The sequence below is a fragment of the Odontomachus brunneus genome, unplaced genomic scaffold, assembly GCF_010583005.1.
Source record: "Odontomachus brunneus isolate Ranch 3 - 2012 unplaced genomic scaffold, Obru_v1 Obru_scaffold_264, whole genome shotgun sequence".
Lineage (NCBI taxonomy): Eukaryota > Metazoa > Arthropoda > Insecta > Hymenoptera > Formicidae > Odontomachus > Odontomachus brunneus.
This window is the reverse complement of record NW_022639714.1, coordinates 127940-146442: the sequence shown is the minus strand read 5'-3', so window position 1 is coordinate 146442 and position 18503 is coordinate 127940. Positions and strand designations below refer to the sequence as shown.

At 38.3% G+C, this 18503-nt stretch overlaps 1 protein-coding gene across 8 annotated transcripts in view; it reads right to left on the bottom strand.

Moving 5' to 3' along the window:
- Positions 1-249: 249 nt before the first annotated feature.
- Positions 250-18503, bottom strand: part of LOC116852990 (lethal(2) giant larvae protein homolog 1) — a 34544-nt gene continuing 16290 nt past the window's right edge. For 3 of the 8 annotated variants that reach the window (XM_032833826.1, XM_032833822.1, XM_032833823.1), the window contains 15 exons: positions 18342-18439; positions 13472-13562; positions 8833-9074; positions 8554-8692; positions 7558-7772; positions 7187-7475; positions 6354-7113; positions 6122-6278; positions 5767-5915; positions 5178-5694; positions 4813-5093; positions 4349-4484; positions 3870-4087; positions 2997-3079; positions 250-2609 (listed from right to left, as the gene is read on the bottom strand). In XM_032833826.1, coding sequence (XP_032689717.1) covers positions 2508-2609; positions 2997-3079; positions 3870-4087; positions 4349-4484; positions 4813-5093; positions 5178-5694; positions 5767-5915; positions 6122-6278; positions 6354-7113; positions 7187-7475; positions 7558-7772; positions 8554-8692; positions 8833-9074; positions 13472-13562; positions 18342-18439 — 3477 coding nt within the window. In that variant the 3' untranslated portion in view covers positions 250-2507. The remainder of the gene's footprint in view (positions 2610-2996; positions 3080-3869; positions 4088-4348; positions 4485-4812; positions 5094-5177; positions 5695-5766; positions 5916-6121; positions 6279-6353; positions 7114-7186; positions 7476-7557; positions 7773-8553; positions 8693-8832; positions 9075-13471; positions 13563-18341; positions 18440-18503) is intronic. The other 5 variants (XM_032833824.1, XM_032833825.1, XM_032833829.1 and 2 more) reach the window with 5 other exon arrangements.

Genomic DNA, 18503 nt, shown 5'->3' with positions numbered 1-18503 from the left:
CGCCAATTCCAATATGTATAAAACATTTACACACTTTCAAATATTTCAACTCTTGAATGATTAATTTTTCTCTAATTGCGTGAATAGTTAGATGATATTTCAATTTATATATACAGTGCAAATTTCAATAAGTTCTTAGCAAATTCATTTCGTCTCACCACCTTTTCAAGAGATATAGTTAGTCGAAAGGTTTCACAAGGAGTATCAGTGAAATCGGACGATTCGGGAGTATCCAATGAAGCAACGTGATTTGAAATAGAAAATACATCAATAATTACTCATATATTTCTTCGCGTAATAGGCGTTCAAATATAATAAGACATGTTACAATCGATATTTAACAGTGTCAGATAGGAAAAAGTTTTCGGGGGCAGTGTTTCATCAATTTCTTCTGTGTACACTATACATCGCTTTATCAAAGTAAAAAACAATTTACAATATTATGAGTGCACATACTTCAGCGAACTCGGCGTCGATTCCATGGAACGAAGGACCATCGTTAATAATATGCGCTTTACGGTCGGGGGCGATAATAAGCGGAGGATCACTTATCCGTTTTCATGTAGCATGTAAATTTTCATTTCTTTCTTTTTTTCCTTTTTTTCTCAGCACGGACACGCGCGTGCGAGACATGATTGATACATTATGCTTTGTGGAGTATAAAATCGTTGAGGAATAGCGAATAAACGTAATTGTATGAAATTACATAGGAGATTAAAACTTATCTAAGGAGACCCATGTTGCATATTAAAATTATAATCAGAATTATCGAAATTATCGTCGAAGGGGGGAAGAGGGTACACGTTCAAAATCGAAATATTCATCATAAAACTTTCATTGGTCGTGTGTATTGTTAGTTAAAAAGAGGAAGTTAAAAAATGCGATCAAAAGGCAAAAGGAGGTCACGACCACCTCCGTCAGTCTGTTGCACACTTCGGGTTTGCGTTTGTACAGTGTCGCGAGATTATTAACGCATGGCTGAACACCGTGCTCCCAGTAAAAAGTTCCGAACATACGCGGCGTGAGCCATCACACTCTTTCTCGCGAGGATTCTACTGAGATCAAAGGCGTAAGATATTCGAGCATATAATCGGTACTATCGCGTTTGCAAAACAAAGCAACGAAAGATATCGATACAAAACGATATGTAAGAAGAGAGAGAGAGAAAAAGAGAGAGAGTGTGTGTGTGTGCGCGCGCGCGCATGTGTATATGTATGTTCGTGTACATGTTCGTAAAAGTTCACAGTGCATCAAGGCGGAAACGCACTTTGCATAGCACATTGCTTCTGCTAAGGACTATCCATGCGATTATTCTGTCTGATGAGAAACGGAGGATTGCGGATAAATGCAACGTTAAAGTAACTACATCGTACGTTAAGCGCCGTCCCGGAATAATCGAGAAATCCCGAAGATTCTGTTACATGCTCCTCGTTTCCCCGAACGAGGAGAAAGAAACTTAACGATTAAGCAACATCGATAAAAAATATATTTTTAACGCGTTCTCCCTACGTCATGGCCATCGACAGACACCTCCCTTAAGTTCACCACGCTTAATCTTCTTACTTGTTCGTACTTTGTGTATAATTCTACTTAAGTAGCTATATCTTTTTGTCGTTCGGAACATCCCCGCGTTGTCGCGCCGGTCGTGCTTGCGCCCGTCGTCGCGGAGCTCGCGTGATGTTCGAAACGTTTCAAATACTGCGGATGGCTTAAGTCGCATCTTTATAATAATTAAAAATATAAAGTAACTCGCATATGTGTTTAAGGCTGCCATATTATTCACGTTTTGTGATGTTTCATCATTGTTGCCTCTCTATCAGTAAGCTACGAACTTTTCTCTTTTTTTTTTCAAGTCTACAATTACATTGATCGCACATGCACCAGCAGACTTGTCGTTGAATCAACGAATCAAGACCGGCCATGTAAGACGATAGATTGATTAAAAAGACGATAGATTCGCTGTAAAAGTGGTGGTTTCGTTACGGCACTTTGTAAAACTTCGTATATATTATCTTGAACTATCAGTAATAAAAATCTTAAAATTTTCCTCGATAAAAAGAAGTCGCAGCGAGACAATTCATATCTGCTTCGCTCCGCATATGTAATAAGGAAAAAACAATAAAACATTGTCTAGGCCTATTTCCGTCTAAAAATCGCCATCGATTCTCCATCAATTAGGAAAGCTATTTAGAATATTTTCAAGTAGAGTACAACATGTGTGTGTGTGTGTGTATATGACTGATGTGTCAGTGAAAAATACTTAAGGTTCGTATTAAAAATTAATTGTCGTCATCGTCGTGATCAATGCTAAAATGCTGCATAGAAATCTAGATTTTTCTTTTTTTTTTTTTGTTCTTTTAAACCTACTGTATATAAATCCTACCTACGTCGCCGCTGTGTACACGTTTACCTATTAAGTAAGAGTAACTAATTATTGGTAGCTCCATATGCGGGGCGCAAAATCGATGCGTGTGGTCAGCGTAGAGAAGAAACGATATGGAACAGGCCTACGATCCAACCTCCTCTGGCCTAGCCAACGGCGCCTTGGACACTTCTGTAGTCACCGTAGTCGTAGTGATCTCCAGGTTGGCCAGATCCGCAGCACTAATCTGCAATAACGAAATATTCTACATGCCGCTGCGCTTCTTGATATCTCTTAGAGAATATGTGTTTTGATAAGAAATCCAAAGAGTAAAGTTAGCCTGAAGGTAACTCAATAGTCGGAATTCGCTTTACATCTACATTAGTGTTGCGAACTAATTCGTTTGTTAACGAGTGTGTGTAACAGTGAGAGGGGGATGCAGCGGGGACAGAGTTAATAATCGGAAATCAAACGATCAGATCGAAAGCACAGGTGCATTTAGTAGCAGGTAAATGATGAATTTATGGTTAATGGCGCACGAATAATACTGAAGCGTCAGAACACGGGGTTTAAATATCGAGGTAACGGCCGACACCAATAATTGTAATACGGTTCCAGTGCCGTTTTTGCTGACCTCGACGTTCGGAGGTAGAGTGATGGTAGCGTGTGTCGTCGTTGTCTCGATACCGCTGCGTATCTCTCGCTCTACCGTAGTGCCTGCGCAATAAAACAAATGCCACACAAACGCCCAAACAATGATAACGAGAAAAAAGAAGAAAAAAAAGAAAGAAAATTCGGCGATTTACAAACGAGGATTGAAACGAACGAAAAAAGGAAAGGAAAACTATCGAAGCGCCAGGAGACAAAGACAGAATGTAGATTAACAACGCGATGCAACGTGAGTATCGTACAATCCATCGTGTCTGACACACGGTCGATTAGTACCTGGCAAAATCAGTGGGGTCTGATGACCTAGAAAACTCGACTAATCACGCATTAATCCTCTTTAAGGCTCCCGATTCGCGATTATGTTGGATCGTAACGCCAGAAGCGAGAAATGACACGCTGAAAATTTTTGCATGGTATTTTTAAATAAAATTACATTTGAATGAGAGAATATTTTAGATCGCTTGAGCATACTTGTAAAATATTTCGGAAACTATCCTTTCCTTTGAAAGTTAATAGCCGTAAAAGTAACGTGACAAAATCATGAAAAAAAAATGGATTAAAGAGCAAGGTTGTATGAAACGTTAATCTTCTTTCATACGAATATCTCTTTAGTTGAAAATGGCGAACGCGAATACTGGGCATATGTTTTCTCGTTTCTGACGTTACTCATCAAAAATCTTGCGACAAGGAATCAGGAACCTTAACGAGCTGTTATGCGAGTATATCGAGCGCTAATAAATTATCAATCTTTCTCTCTTTGTGAGTCATCAATCTGATGTTCTAACGATGAAGTAACGGTGGATGTTCAATTCGGAATCGATTTTGCGATTTCACTCACTGTTCACATGCTGCGTCTCGTTCGCCTGACTCGTCTCAACCTCACCATTGGCGGTCGTGCTATTTGTAGTCTGCGTAACCACGGTAGTAGTTTTCACTACTAACGACTGATTCTGTGTAGATATCTCGGAAGACCGTGAGGTCACCTCCATTTTAAGCCCTGCCAAACGATTGTGGAGTTCCTCGGAAGACGTGGCGTTTCTGAAAAGTGAACTGTTACTGCCAAAGGATGGCGAGTACATCGAGCACGCATTAGTCAACGCAGCGGCGAAATCATTCATCAAGCCATGCAATATTTAAATAAATACGCAGGCTAAATACGCGCAACACATATTGTCTACGTGAAAAATGTGACGTAATTAAAAACTACAATCTAATAAATTGAAAAAGAGGAACATCAAAATACATATCGCGCATATAAAAGCGAATCAAGTATGATAAATAAGGTAGACCATTAAGACGATTATTAATGCAACTTACAGTAAGTGATCTTTAACACTGTCGATCGTGATGTCTCCAATAGAACTTAAATCCTGCCGGTCGTCATCCCCATTTACGTCCACACTACTCGTGGCTGGTCGCAGCGACGGTTCCTTCGGAGACTCTTCTTCTCCAGCTAAAAGACATGCGTTGAGGAATCGACACTAAACGGCACTATTACGACACAGCATTCCCTAATTGTCATGTTAATTGACACAAGGTACACGTAAATAGCGGTAAGATCAGTCGTAATGGGTCACAACACATGATCAGGCACACAAGTATATGCGGGTTACAAAGGTAAATGCCAAGCGGTTACACGTGTTTAGCGATCGCACAGAAGCCGCTGGTGTATTCTATATATGCGATTGTGTAAAAAAAAAGAAGAAAAAAAGAAACATATTTATCTTTTCATATTATTCGTAGAAAGGATATGAGGGTTTTGTTGTAACCGGCATACTCACTGGAACCCACCACGCCATTCTCCGTGATAACTCGGTTCACTACCGTTGGCGATTGACTTCCTTGAGTCTCTCCTTCGATCTCGGGTGCGCCTTCGACAACACCTTGCTCCTGCGAGACCTCGTTAGCGCTGTCCGTGTATGTTCTAGCAAGCGGCGGTAAATTGAGGGCGCAATGTGCCTTTGTCACTTTCGCGGCCGACAAGGAAATTCGTTGCAGTTCCGAGCTCGAGTGGAGATACAGCGCCTCTCCGGATTTCGTGAATGTCAAGGAAGAAATACCGCTGAAAAAGGAGAGAAAGGAAACACACGTGAATTTGTGTGAATTACGGATAAGAGTGGAAAGACGAGAAGGGAAATATAGTTACTTAATATCTTCTCGTTTGATCGCGGCGGCATTCAGTTGTCTCCTCAATTCCGGTATGCTCAACACCAAACAGTCACCCAGATTTGTCAGACAGAGTAAGCAAGTTTCTTCGTGAGTGCCTGTCGGCTCAACGGAACACGAGAACTTGGCAAAACCTGTTTTACGCACTCTGGATCCTTCGTGGGCGGTCAGCTTATATTTACAGTGCGGCTTCAGGGACGGAAGATTGAAGATTTTGAACTGTTCCTCGCTGGCGATCACGACTCTGTGTGGAGAAGTCATGTCGGGTCCGGGTGTCACGCCTTTCTCTGCTTCGTAGGGCTCTGGTAATGGCACGCTAGATCCATCGAGGATCGTAATTGCGATTACGGGCGCCCGATGCTTCAACTGTATTTCCTTGCCCAGCGTGCAATTAACATCTTCCTCCATTCTTCTAGCACCAGCCGGAATGGCCAACGTGAAGACGTACACCGTTCCGTTGTTAGTACCAGCCCAAAGTGTGGGAGTTGTATTTTGTACTGTGAAGACAGATTTTTAAGTCACTCACATTATGTTTGTGATGAATCTCGCGCTTATTGAGAGATACTAACAGCTAATAATGTAACTTCTTGCGAAATATAAGCACCGGACCATAGAACCTAGAGCGTCGTCGACGGGTCTTGCTTCTACTTGTCTCTCCACTGGTTTCAATTCCACTCCCGGTGATAGATCACCGCTCGGCGAAGAGGCGACACTGGGACTACAATTTAATAATTATCACACGTTGCTTTCTTTTAATTTTAATATAATCATAATGCTGGTGATTGAAATAATAAGTCAAATAATATCAATAATAATGTGACAAAATTGAACAAATACATTTTGCTCGTTTATATGTGGTGCATCACATTTTATGAAAACTTCGATGATATCATAACGTTGTCGGACGTGAAAAATAATTCTCACCTGTCTTTCTTTTTCTCGGGTGCGGTATTTTGTGTAGAACTATTAGTGTTCGTTCGACGCTGCGAACGTCCTTTTCTCAATCTCCTGAAAGACTCTCTAAGAGACTTTTTAAAGGATTTCCGGCGGGAAATAGGCGTGTCACCTGCACCGGAGAGATCTGAAGATATATCAGAAGATAGCTACATTTGTTCATGGCATTAAAATTAAATTCGTAGTGATTCGTTTCACATACCATTTGGATTGAGCGTGCACTTGACGCTGACAGCCTTTCCTCTGGTATAATCAAAGACTGCAAGCCCGTGCGCCGTGCCGGCCGCGAGTAGTCCCCATTCACTGTGCAACGCCAATGCCGTGGCAGCAGCTGGCGGATACAACTGGAGGAGGCTCTGCGGTTGAAAGCCGACCGCGAAGGATATACTCGTAGTTCGCGGCGGTAGATGATCGTGACCTTTCCACACAAACCCGTCGCGATCGTTGACTATATTCATGGTGACACTCTTAATCTCCTTGTTAACCGGCTCCGACGAGATGATGGCGGTGATAACGTGGCCGGCTGTACCGGCGATCACCAAGGTAGACGACAACGGGCAGAGAAGTACTTTCTTCACTGCGAGCCGCGGATCATCAGAATATGGATCGAAGATTCCCACTTTCTTAAACGGCGGCCACTCATCCTCGTCGTCCTCCGGCGGCTGTTCCAAAACGTCCAAATGTTCGCCAGTGAACAGAATCGACGAATTGTATTTGTACAGAGGTGTCAGAGGGACGTCAGACGCGTTCCAGAACCTCACGGTACCGTCCTCGTGTCCGGTAAGCAGCAGTTCTCGGCTCTTGGGCTTGTCAGGGTTCGCCGGTTTCTGGCAGAGGATAATGCCGCCATCGATGGGCCACGCCTTATCCGAGTAGAGATGTTCTGTCTGTGCTTTGCCGGCTGCTACGATCGCCTCCCACAGCTCTTCTGGGACATTGGGCACGTGTTGGGAACAAGTCACCTACGATACGGAAGAGTTTATACCTTGCATCTCTCACAACTGTTCTCTCATGTCTTTCTTTCAGAATACTCACTGCACTCGCGTGGAGAGACACCAGATAAGGCAGAGCCATCATCTTCCACTCGGGATTGGTCAAATCGATAGCTACCAGTTCCTCTTCGGCCAACACTACGAGCGCTTCCGGACTGATGGGACTCTCATTGTTGCCGTCTTCCTCCTTAGGGAATACAGTGAAGAAGTCGATCACCTTGGACGTGAAATCGAAAACTAAATGTTTGTCCTTGGTCATGACAGTGATGGTGTGTCGATCTCCGTAACTGGCGCGCTGCATACCACCGGAGAATAGGACGAGTTCGCCGTGTCTGTGAAAAAAACAAAAGTTTACTAATCGGATTCGCGGGAAGACGAGCGAGAGTTCCTACATCATCCGATTCCCAAACTTACTCCGCGGTAGGATACACGAGGATCTTGGTGACCGCCTTGCACGGGAACGGCCCGTAAAGCGTCGTGGGCTCCGGCACTGCGTCACTACCTGGGCTCCAAAAGGCGTAGGACCCGTCGTTGTGTGACGAGACGAAGCGACTCTCGGAGATCCAGTGAACCGATTCCAGCTGTTGCGTGGAGACGAATGTCTGCGCACGCGAAAACAAACCCATCAGCTGCACGTTCGCCAAAACCACCAAAGACACAAACGACAATCAGAACGAGCGGTACCATCTCACAAATGAACCCTGCCGTTCCGTTCGGCTTCACTTCGACCACTTTTTTATTATTTTCAAAGCACGATAATTCTGTCGCTTAATAGACAGAATAGTGGAAAATTCTTGATTGTTAACGAACTTGATGATCCTCGATTTTTACACAAGCGTCTATAAAATATATATGAGATATATAAAAATGCAAAAGAGAAGAGATAAGTATATCTGATGAAATGTACTAACAACATATAGAAGTAACAACACATAGAGATGCGTTTGAACTCGAACGTACAAAATCAGAAACGAACGGGCTAGCAGGGTTAGACACTGACTCACAATGTATATGTTGTTTGAAGCGTCTTTATACATGTGAATTGTTCGTAAGCAGTGAGTGTTGCATATGCCAAATGTGTAGTTGGATAATCCCGAAAGATCAAAATCCCGAAATTTGGGAAGCAGAACAACGTCCCGAAAAGTCACGATCTCAAAAACAGAGTACAATTAGGAACAATTTCTTGAAATATTGAAAGCACGGAGTTGTCTCATAAAGTTTTACGACGAATTATTGAGAATTTCATGCTTGCAACATTTCGGATGATTGTTCCTATACTCAGTTTTCCGGATTATGATTTTCTGGGACGTTGTCCTACTTTTAGAATCTCGACACCTTCTTTTCGGAATTATTCATGTCCGCTTGTAGTTATATGTAATGTAGAGGCGTATGAACGGACACAGCGCTTACCTGCTGAGCTCCCGGAGTGGCTTTATTCCATAGCACCATCAAACCACGGTTGTAACCAATCAGGATGTTATCCGGATGTCCCGGTTGCTCTGCAATGGCTTCAACCGCTCCTGGGTTTTTCTTATAGTCCTCCGGAACACTACGGACATGACAAAAACGATTTGATGATCTTTGCACAGGCTGCATGACCTTATCGTTTGAATCATCTTCGTTGTTAAAAAGAATGTCGAGTCAACTTAGGGAGTAAGAAAAATACAAAACATGACAATGCTCGCTCACTTCTGCATCACGACATCCTGATAAATAATATTGTCCGGCATGACGAAGGTCTTCAGGTTCAGTAGATAGATGTTGCCGCCTTCCGTTCCTAACAAGAGATGTTCCCCACTCGATTCGAGACACATTGCTGAGATCTTTTTCAATTTGCCTTCCAACGACAACGACTTCGTCTCCACCACGGAACTTTCATTGATCTCCCATAAATGCAGCGAATTGTCATCGCACAAGGAAACCACGCGACCCTGCAATTCATGGCACATTAAATCGATAATATTTCTTTCCGAATTACGCGATTACGTGGCATTATTATACAAAATACATCGCATACATACTGTATCACTGCATGCGCGTTCATTCATTTATTTATACCGACATATTTTTGATATGATACACACGATAATACTTCTTAGGATATCTTTTAATAAAAATGTCTTCGCGCGTGACATCTTATTAATGCCAATTGTTTCTCGCGTAAAAAGACTTTCGTATTTAAGATTGGGAAGTAATATTTAAAATTGGGAGGTTACAACGTCGTTATCGTTGCAAATATTTTCTCTTTGGTAAATATTTGGCAACAATTTACTCTAACCATTAGTTTTCTCTATACTTGTAACAAAAGTAGTAAGTTCGTTACATTTTTTTCAGTAATGTTACGAAGGCAACAGTTACTTTTATTTTTATAATATATTATCACTTTATAATCTATTTCTCTAAGAAACACAAAAAACAAATTTTCACAAAATTACCAAAATATACAAACTCGCAGATTATTATTCACTAGTCGTAGTTATATAGTTGGATTTAAGTTGAAAGTTATTAATTGATTAACATACGTTTGTTAATTTCAAATAAAAAAACAATATATGTTACAATATAAAAATTACATAAAGTTTTTTCTTCGTTATCAGAACGAATAAATAAATATATATATATATATAAATAGTGTAAATTTATTTTAATTTATTTATTAACGTATCATTCAAATTCGATAAAAAGAAGAAAATTTTGTAAAATCATAATGTATATGTTATCTAAAATTATCAATTTGATATTATTAATAATGTACTCCCTCTCTAAATACTTTGGAGTGGAACTTCACTCAAAACGAGTGAAAAGTGGCAATATTTTCACTTATGAAGCGACAGTGAAAATATTGTCACTCGAAATCACAAGAATGAATATTTCACTCAAGTTTAGAGCGGATTCTAACTCCATATATAAGTGAATGTTTCAGTCGATTAAAGTGAATATGTTCCTATGAAGGTGGAGCACACATCAAATCCATCTTTTAATTCCTAATAAAAATATTCACTCGACGATTAAAAGGGGACAATTCACTCTGTATGAGTGAAAAAGCACTCCAAGAAATTTACACCGCAATAGAAGAGATTAAAAAGTAAATGAAATAGTAATAAAAATATTTAAATAGTAATATTTAAATATTTAAATAGTAATAAAAATATTTAAAGATACAAATATCTTATGATAAATTTAACTCCGTTAAAATAATTAGAGGCATAAAGATAGAAATAACGGGAGTGGTGACGAGTTTCAGTCGTTTTATTTAAGTAACGATAACATGAGTTAGTTTTTACAGAAAAGAATGGCATAACGGCGCAATACTTTTATAAAGTTTGATAAACTTTTCCTCTATTATATACGATTCATATTTGATATTTCACTCGTTACAAATGTTCAATAGCGATTTTTCTCGTTTCGTTAGAAAGTCTATGTGTATTCCCCTGACACAGTGGATGCAATATGGCGCCTTGCAATAAAGATTAACGTGGCTGCCGGGCTCTCCTATCATTATTACACGGAGAAAATGCTTACGTAATTTCTCCGCTTCTCACGGGCCAACTCCCGTATCCTTCTTGCTCACAGTAGCTGTCGCTCGTAATGCAAGTGAAAACTCGCGGGAAACGCAAGGTCACAAAAGACGAAATCGACCACGTTCGATAGCAACGCCTATATTTAGAATATCGAGTCACGTATGATCCGCAATAAGCGTCAATCATGCGGATAACTTGCTTCTTTCCGCGAATCTAAATTTAGTCGAAATTTCACACCAACATTTCGATTGAGAATGATTAACGAATACGTGAAAAACTCCAACTTGAGAAGATGCATCGTAATTCAAACGTTGATAAACGTATATCAGTGTTGATTATTATTATTATCTTCTCTCTATTTAGCATAAACATTGTTGATTGCGAAAAATATATTACTATTTGCGTTCGAAATTTTCATCTTTAAGCTTGGCATAATATCAGGGAAAAACTAGAACACACGTAAAATTTCATAAAGTCCAACGTGAGATTTCTATCATAGGTTAACTCTTATCTTATCGGTACCAAGATTTGCTTGAAACTTATCATGATAAGGAACGTTCGTGTTCACGTCGTTGTGCAATCACATGGACAAATACATGATTTTATTAACAGGCCACACCTGGTACGGATAATTCTGCGTGTAAGAGATGCGATATTTCCAATAAATTATCGAACTCCGTTCGATCGCGGTTGAGCTTCGAGGGAACGAGCGTGTCGCAAATCGAGAATTCAATTATCAATGGAACCAGTTATCAATAATAAACGTGCACCGTGCATTTGAATTCAATTACTTTCCCACAGTCATTTTCCCATAAAAAAATGAAATGCAAATCTCTTTCGAGATAAACATGCCCGCCAGACGTTATACAAACAAGACAACATTTAACTTTTCTGTTTCCCGTCACTTGCCTCGGACTGTTCGTAGTAACGAGCTCGTCCAATATTTGTCGTTATATCAGCATCATTTGCAAGTTCATGCGTAAATGTTTATACGCGCGTCAGTCGACAAACATTCGGATAATTGGCGGTCTGCGAGCGCGGAAGAAAGCTTTTCTCCTCTCTACGCGTCGGTCGTATTTCACGCCGCGATTTAATTGCATTCCGCAGCATTAATTGCGATGCCGTAATGTCGTTGCACCCGCGTGTTACTTATTCGTGCACGCGTACGCAAGCACATTGTACGTGTCACGCATGGGATTATGCAACCCACCCCGACAACCGTATAAGCGGAACACGGTGTCGCGTTACTCCGTGCGATGCGTGTGATCTCGGAAGTACCGTAAGTTAGCGCCTCACGACAGTGTCTACCGCGACGCGAAAACGAAAAGTACTCTGAGGGAAAAATGTATGATATTTGGAATTATAATGGCATAGTAAAAAGATTGTAGTTAGGAATATCATTTTTATAGTAAATGTTACCATAATATTTGTAATATTTACGATATAACTGACCCGTGTAAAATTTTTACCAAGAATTATAATTATTTGAAATAAAAAATATAGTATGGTAGCAAATATTGAACGGTAAGAGAAATTAACTATTTTATACAGTCAATACAATTGGAATATTTGGCAAATATAGGTATATGTAACTATATTCCCAAAAGATGCTTTACTATATATATATATATATATATATATATATATATATATAGAGTAATAAGATGGTGACTGTAAATCTGTGTTCATTCTACTATATCTTCATGTTTAGATGAATAAATATATGTTTGAGGCCAAAACGAACTATAAAATATAGTGAGATTATAGTTATTCCAACTATTTTTTTCTCTCAGTGAACATAAAAAGTAATTTCTTCTAAATGCAGAATAAATTTCGGGAGAGATATTGTGCACACTGTGCAAACTGACGATCAAAGGATAATTGGCCAATAGCGACATTTCCGATGCTAATATTAAAATATTTAATTTGTGTTGTAAAGAAAAGAAGAATCGACACGCTTGACTTGCAATACGATACCAACTAAATTGACATTTTTATTTTTCTTTCTTTAGTATAGTTCTTATAGAAACGTTAGAACTTTATCTCACACATATTGATATTATATCTCAAAGTTAATAAAAACAATTAAACTATTTCGTGATTCCTGGTGATTCAAAATGATTGCACGTTTTTCCTTTCCCTCTCAGTATAGTTTCTTTTTTAAAAGTAAGCATATCTAAATTTCTTTTCTCTTTATTGCTTTTTCCTTTGAAGAATTTTGAAAAATGGAATAAAAAATATATTCAATTTGTATTTGCTATAAGTTAAAAAAAATACAATAATTTAAGTAAATCTAAAGGGATATAATATCTTATCCCGAAATTTTCCCACATACTTCTTAAACTGTTAAATATAAAAAATAAACATGTTACTTGAAATTGCAAATAACATTTTTGATAGGAGGAGACACATGCACACAACTTGATAAAATGAACATTTTTAATGTTTTGGTCTTCAAAGTTCAGTGTGTTCAAATACTTTATGGCCCATATTTATTTTTATTAAAAAAAACATGCAGCTTTTTTCAGCATATGTCATTCCTCGTCACAAATCCGACATGGCCGGTGAAGTTCAAAGAACTTTAAATACGAATATTCAAATTTTTAACATATAATATATATATATATATATATATATATATATATATATATATATTATATGTTGAAAATCTAAATATTTGTATTTAAAGATTAAAATAATAAGAATGTCCAGAGTTAAATATGTGTCAAGTAACGGTACTTTTACTTTATGCGACATTCTAGTTCGAGTTATCTGAAAAACAGTACTATCATAATCAATTATCTCACCTCGTTCGGCAGTGCGACGATCTTGGTGACGGCATTCTCACCGCTTTCGACGGAATGTTGTCCATAGAACTCTACACCTGGTCTCCCGAAACTGCAGTGATCGTGGCGTTAAGAAATATAATAAATATGACACGAAACAGATGACACGAAACAGATGAAACGAGATATGCATGAAACGTTATGAGAGGGTCAGGAATCCGAATGACCGATATAACAAAGAGCTGACAAAGAGGATTTCACTTGATGACACGGCGACTGTTGCGACTGATCGCGAAGCTTGCGATTTTTAAAACGCAGACAATGTGAATTAAGGAGGAACATATATTTAGAAACCAGAAATAAATTCTGTTTTCCAGAATTTTTTCTTTGAGATGCAAAGTTCTTTAAATCCGCTTCTTTTTTATCCGAAAATATATAACTTCTACATTAATTTTTTATGTTGATACTTCAAAATTCATCAAAATGGCCGCGATATAACAATCAGCATTGTATATGTCACACGTTGACCTGAAAATATCAAAAACAATTTTAAAGCGTACGAAATCAAAGAAGTCAAAGATTCTCTTAAAGAGCGTTAAAATATGAAGGTGAAACATAACCGTTTTAAAAATTTTGTTTTTGAACAAAATGGTACATTTTCAAAGTTTAAGTCTTAATTTTTCTGACAGAAGTACGACACTAATTTGATAATTATAAATGAATAAAGACATAAACAGAAAAAATTCTACAATGCTACCCCTTGATATTTTAATACTCTTTAAAAAAACCCTTAGCTTTTTTTATTTCGGATGTGCTTTAAAGCTGTTTTTTAATGTCATTTTTCGGCTCGGCGTGTAACATATAACCATTTCGAAGTATTTTGGAGTATCAACATTAAAAATTAACATATAGGTTGGACACTTAAAAAAGAAGAAAGTTTAGAGAATTTCGCATTTTAAAGAAAAAAATTTCTGGAAAATAGCCTTCATTTTCGGTACCTAAACATATGTTTTCCCTTGACTTACTTATATTAAATCCGAAAATCAGAGAACGCAAAATTTAGATGCAGTGATTCCGGATTTCGCACGCGAATCGATAAAATTTCAATATGACATCATCGGCCGTGGGAGTGTTCCTGGTGAGATCGAGTGGAGACGTTCTCGACTCGTGAATTAACATTCCGGCATTGCGTGATATTTCCATCTGGCGAGAGGTGTCACCCAGCCTACTTTCAAGTTTCGATCAATATTTTCTGCGACCGCGACGGCATAACACGTGGTATCGCAAGCGAGGAACGCCTGCCCGCTCGATTTCGAATCAAGCTCGCGTCTGATTCCTGAAAAATCTATTCGAGAGCCGAGGCGCGGCGCAAAAAACGCGCTCACGTAGACTGGCTCGTAGAAAGTTGCGTCGTGTCTAAAAACGGAAACTAGATAAAGTATCGTCGCTCGTGCTTCTCCACGCCGCGGAAAAAAAGTTCAAGAGGCTTGATTACGTTCCAATATATAATCGACGGCTACTTGCGTATGTGTCGGATTAATAAAACGCCAGTTGCGCGTTACGAAGATTTTCTCGGTGAGGTGTGCCGTGTAGATAAACCATACGTGTATGTATTGCGAAATAATAATGATCATCTGACGATTGCGTAGTCCTTGGAAGCATCTGCCGACTGTGCGCGAGTGGCGACGGCACTAAAACGGCATTAAATCGCCGACGAATGCGCGCACTCGCTGACGCGTTGATAATTTCGTCACATTCCACTTAGGGCCGATTTTTCAATGATAGTTTAAACTCAGATTTCAACTTAAACTCTGTTTAAACAAAACAGACGCATTGTTAGAATAGAGTTTAAACTTCCAAGTTTAAACTGCTATTGAAAAATCGCCTCTTAGTTATTCCTCCTACACACGATAAAATAAAGGAACAGAACTAGGCACAGATAAAAAGAAACAAAACGTAATCACAATCGTAATCACGATCGATACGAGATTAGGAGGCGATGACTAGGCGAGACTAGGATCCGTATCAACAGTCGTTACTTGAAACTTGTCTCAAGTGAGATATTCAGATTTTTAGAATCAGATCAGAGTCAGATTCAAGTTTGAATCATGATATGATATGATGTGATATTTATATCTGTAGTCGCACGATTCAATGGGAAAAACATTCATTTAACTGTACATTGAAACCTGCGTATCTCATTTGAAACGAGTTTTAAGTAATGACTATTAATACGAGCCTAGGACTTTTAAGGAGATGCTGGAAACTTTATCGACAGAGTACTGACATTTTTCTGCAAGGTTTATGTCGTATTGGTTGTACAGAATTACAAGTGCTTTTAATGCAATGTTTTCGATGCAATGAAAAATGTTTTATATGCAAAAATAAATAGAAACATTGCTCAATATGAGAAAAATGAAAAACAAATTTTAAATGTAAAATTTCAAGCTGTCAACGTAATATTTGCCTAGTCCAAAAGTTCTGCAGCTTGTACATACCGAAAGTGTGGGTGTCCAAACAAAACAATTTTAAAACAGAAGGAACATTATTATGTACTTTGAATTCAGAAGCTTAAAAATATCGAAGAAGTTTGCAGAAATATTTCTACACATGCGCGATTAGGTTTTTCGCTGAATATGGTAAAATAAAGCAACACAAATTCACATAAGATCTATATATACGAAAAATACGGGAAAGGTAGCGTGATTGTGTTGGTGACGATCGTTTCTACGTTATTGACATTTTTGGAGTTCGACATCCCTTAAAGGTGTAATTTTTCTGTGCAGCCAGAGAGACAATTTAGGTTCTTGATGTTTGTACTGATTAATTGATTCATTTCGGTCGGATAACCATATTCCTATTTGCGTTCGAAAAGAATGCGCTCGAGGTCAGGCCGTATCGTGGCTTGGTACAATTTCCAGTTAATATTGCAAATGGGCTTTTTGTTAGGTCGATAATTCGCCAGGCGCATACGTGCAGATTAGATGAGTGGAGGTCGCGAAATGAGAACAATAAAGATTAGGAAACAGAATCCCATCTATCTGTCTTTTAGCAATTTTGCAGAGTGCCGAAAAGTCGCTTTAATCATCTGTTGTCAACATCATCTTACGTGACTGTGTGTTGTTAGTCGGAGCCTTGCCTAATGTGAAACGATTGCGAAATGTCGCATTCCTTAAGAAGATATCAAAGTGGATGACGAACTCCAAAATTGTTGATCGTTAATTTAGATGTCATCATCAAAACATCATGTTAAATAAGCACTAACACGACGATCAACTAATCTTTTTTCGTATTTTTTGTATATATAGTTCTTATATAAAAACAGATTATTGTGCCGCTTTGTTTTACTACACGGAGAGAATTTTACAGTAAAAATTTCTATAAAATTTTGTGACCGAATAAATCGACATTCTGCAATAATTGATTCCGTCCTTCCATTTCATATGTGCTACTTACATTTTAGTGCAACTGAAAAGTGCTATTAAAAATTTTGCTTTGTTTCTAACAAAATTTTCGATTTAAAAATTCTTTAGCGAGATAAGCTTAAAATTGGTTTACACCAGCAGTAACGTCGCTAATCACCTGTGTTTCTAGCAGTGTTATTGACAAATGTAGATTGTTATATTTAAAATCACTGAAAATTGTTTCTTACAAGACAAGTTTATCACATTTTGCTACAAACTTTGTTATTTTGTAATAAAAATGTTAATAACATTTGTTAGTGTTTTTTGAAATTGTTTTGAAAAAAAACACAAGCTACAGAACTTTTAAATCAGGCAAATATATTTATCTTAACTAGTATCTCGAAATGTTAACTTTTTAATTCTTAAATCAATTTCGTCACATATCGAGCAATGCTCCAAACGTATTTCCAATGTGTAAAAAGATTTGTAATTTCGTGCAATCAATATGACGTAAACGTTTGCAGATAAAATCAGTATTGTGTCAGTATAAAGTTTTCAAGTATGGCATCCCCTTATGTAAACGAATAATAAAGTTAATGGAATGTCGGAATGTCAACAGTCTTTCAAAGTTAAACTTCTCATTTTTAAGTCCTCATAAATCTTAAAATTTGATCAGATCCGCGCCGAAAACAAAAGTATTAGACGTTTTCTCCTATTTTATTGGTTTCAGTTTTTCGAGCAACACCTGGTTAAATTAATTTTAAAGTATTGAGAAGTTTATATTACACACAAATTATTGAAAAAAATATAATTAAAAAAATATAAATTAAACCAATGGTGCACTGAATATTTCAAATGGAAACTACCGCGGTCGTATATAATGCGAGATTACGGTATGCGAATGACGTGATTTAACGTTTCTTCAATAATGCCCTGCTCTATCCAGAGTGTAAGTTTATAAAATACATCACAATTGATTTATACGGAGCTTTTATTAGACAATCGCTCGCACGACGCCATAAAATAGATTTTTCTATTGTGGCAATGAAAAGGCCGTAAAATATATTTACGGCCGAACGATACTTACAACGGTAATTGTGTCCCGATTACAAAGGATATTTATTCTCTATTTTCGTATGATCCAATAAAATGCAATTAGAAAACCTGAGTGTTCCTTTAAACCCAATAGTGAGTACTCACAAATTTCAAATAAAAAAAAAAAAAAAAAACGAAAAGGAAGAAATATAATTTCTGCAAATCCAAAACGATAATCTAAAGATTATAATGAACATTACACACGCTTATTATCGAATAATTGATCCGAAGTACTCGTAATTCTCTCTTCCTGGTGAACGAAACTTTCTGAGGATTAATAGATCGATGTACGTCATCGAGCTCCGACGATTGCCTCGGGACCAGATTATAAATACCGGACGAAAAGAAAGCGAGGCAGACGAAGGCGAGGAGCAAGAAAAGCAAAAGGATACACCTTGATGGCGCCGGATGCCGTGCCGATGATCATCAGCCGCAAACTCGGATCCCAGGCGAGAGCCGTTGGCTTGTTCGGGAAACCATGCTGCACAGTCTGTAACGAATAGGAGTGGATGATTAGTGACGCTGACCTCGCAATCGATTTCCCGACATCGCAA